At 31.5% G+C, this 2,603-nt stretch overlaps 1 protein-coding gene across 1 annotated transcript; it reads right to left on the bottom strand.

Moving 5' to 3' along the window:
- Positions 1–225: 225 nt before the first annotated feature.
- LOC140966594 (alpha-galactosidase 3-like) lies at positions 226–2,154 on the bottom strand. The gene is made up of 6 exons (XM_073426851.1): positions 1,737–2,154; positions 1,382–1,440; positions 980–1,036; positions 867–901; positions 462–565; positions 226–322 (listed from the first exon to the last, which is right to left on the bottom strand). The coding sequence occupies exons 1-6, from the start codon at positions 1,946–1,948 to the stop codon at positions 241–243; spliced, it is 549 nt and encodes a 182-aa protein (XP_073282952.1). The 5' UTR covers positions 1,949–2,154; the 3' UTR covers positions 226–240.
- Between the last annotated feature and the right edge of the window lie 449 nt (positions 2,155–2,603).

Below are 2,603 nucleotides of genomic sequence, written 5' to 3'. Positions count from 1 at the left end.
TAGCTAATGTAATAAAGATATTGATTATTGTTCCAAAAACCTTACAAGGTCTGGTCCACCAACTTTAAGTAGTGACTAGGCAGTTTTTTAACTTTGGGGATATTATGAGTTTATTGCAAAATAAACCACAAGTAATAACAGGAAATCACATTCTCTTAAAAAAACACAATGTATTTTAATAATGATAACACAACGATAATCGTGAGAAAAAAGAAAGTTACAAAAATAAATAAAGAAACATCAGCTCACCCAAGTCGCAAAAAGTTTTGCATCATCAGATTCATGAAAAAGTGACCCAGGTCGTACTTGACAAGTGAAAGCCCTGATAAAATTCAATTCAAGAATCACTGAGATAAGCAAAGATATCAGAAACACTTGTAGTTATCACTTAACATGAATATGTATTGTTCGTATATTCTTAATTGTGTTGTCCTGATCAGACGCTAAAGATTGCTTCCTACCCCGCATCCGAGTAGATACCCAGCTTGAGCCCCTTAGAATGCACATAATCAGCAAGAGCTTTAACTCCCGATGGAAAAGTTTCAGGATCAGGAACTAGTTGACCCTGCACAGTAATCCAGGTTCTAGCATGATTAAGCTAACCATGCTAACCATCTAGAACAAGATCTTTATGGTCTTGAGATCAAGGTCCAACACTTTTCGGGTGCTTTATTCACGTCTTTCGTTTTTGGGCATGAAGATGTACACTTCCAACAACTCACGAATAGAATCCGAAATACGGAAGACACCTCTAAGACAAGAGCTTTGGTGCAGGGAAAAGAAAAGAAAAAAGTTTTCTCGAGGTAAACTAAATCTTTGCATATATTTCAAAAGCTAAAATTCATTTAGCAGAGTTACTTATTCACCTTGGAATCCCGTGACAGCTTAGACCAGCAATCATCTGCATTTCATGATATTGAGCATCAAGAACATACCAAGTCATGAAATAAGTAAAATAAGGAAGACCTGTCATTTTAACCTATATTCACGTAGATATATCCTAACTTGGCCAAACCAGTAGAAATAAGAGCATCAGCTGTCAACAAGCACAAAGAAAAAGGTCAAATCTTTCAGGCACCCCAGAAGACTGAACTACAAAAAAAAAAAAGAGAAGTTAAATTTCGAAAAAGAGCAGGCAAATGCTAAAAAATCCAAGAATAGGCGAACTATCCTGAAATAGAAAATAAATGTTAGCTTTCTCAAAACAAACAGCAGTACTTTGCAATGCTCATTAATTCATCATATAAAACACAGAGATCTTTAAATTTTGAGTTAAAATGTCATAAATTACACCTACGTAAAAGATTATTTATACATGGCATTAAGAAATAAGGATCCTAAATCACAATTTAGCATATCAATAACAACAGCAAAAGAATACCTGTTTCTTTGATAACTTTTTCATTGATATCACATGCAAAGAAATTCCAGCTATTCCATCTGCCCAAAAATATAGTCATTCAATCAATAATAAAATGTACCATTCCTACACAGCAGCAATAACCTAAAACTCAAGCTTGTTCCATTACAATCAAAGGGAAGTCCTACAACTCTTAACTCCAACTGAAAGGCATAGCACCAAATCAATCACAACAATCTGAACTTATATCTCCCTATTCAAGCCTCAATTTCACCAACTGGAAAAACCCACGAACATTCAAAGAATTAAAGGAAAAATAAAAAGCGTACTGACTAAAAAGAAGAACAAAAATAAGTAAAAGGGATTATCTAGATACCCCATCTGAGGAGTCTTCCCCAATCCATTGCTCAGCTGAAATATTCCATATTTTGAAGTGTCAAAAATATTGCTGATGGGTTTTTCTTCGCCGTTCAAATAAGGGTGCCGAGGTCGCGCTCCGGTAGCTACTGCCCATGAAACAACAAATACGTACAAAATTGGTGTAAGCATACATCTGCTGGAAAAATGGATCGTATTACTTCTTGCCATTTATGAACGAGTAGATTTCTTAGCTTTTTCCCTCTCTGTGTAATCTTCTTGGCAAGCGGAAGAAAAGAAAAGAATCGGGTATAAATGTTTAGAACAGCGTGAAAAAGAAGAACAATCAATCAAATCAAATACAATAAAGGAAGCAAACAAATTTTACCAAAAAGAAAAATTAAAAATAGTGTTTATGCTGTGTGGATAATTAATGGGACAATGTCCTTCGTGAAAGTCCAATATTTTATTGAATCTTTTCTACTTCGTTTGGATCATATCATATAATATTGAGACGTGAAAAATAATTCGTTCGTACTTATATCTATTGCTTTGAATTGTAAATTTATTATTTTTATTAAATAATAATAATTAATACATATTTATGTTTGTTTTTTTATCTATTAATTAATAAAATCTAAATTAAATTGAAGATAAATAAGATTTAGTTTTCTTTTTTTAATGAAATTTATGCTCTATTTTTTTATTAAAAAAACTATATCTTCAATAAAATTTAAAATAATAATAATATTAAATACATGTTTTTTGTTTGTTTTTTTCAACTATTAATGAATTTTAAAATAAATTGATAAAACATGAAATTTAGCCCTTTTTTTTTAACGAAATTTACACTTTATTTTTTAAAAAAATATATATTTTTAATGAA

The sequence above is a fragment of the Primulina huaijiensis genome, unplaced genomic scaffold (assembly GCF_012295235.1).
Source record: "Primulina huaijiensis isolate GDHJ02 unplaced genomic scaffold, ASM1229523v2 scaffold207274, whole genome shotgun sequence".
Classification (NCBI taxonomy): Eukaryota; Viridiplantae; Streptophyta; class Magnoliopsida; order Lamiales; family Gesneriaceae; genus Primulina; species Primulina huaijiensis.
This window is presented reverse-complemented; position numbering and strand designations above follow the sequence as displayed.

Coding starts and splice junctions, on each gene's coding strand:
- LOC140966594 (XM_073426851.1), bottom strand. CDS start 1,948: ATGGCAAGAAGTAATACGATCCATTTTTCCAGCAGATGTATGCTTACA. Junction 1,037..1,381: donor AAAAGTTATCAAAGAAACAG/GTATTCTTTTGC, acceptor GCTTGTTGACAG/CTGATGCTCTTATTTCTACT. Junction 566..866: donor AGCTGTCACGGGATTCCAAG/GTGAATAAGTAA, acceptor ATTACTGTGCAG/GGTCAACTAGTTCCTGATCC.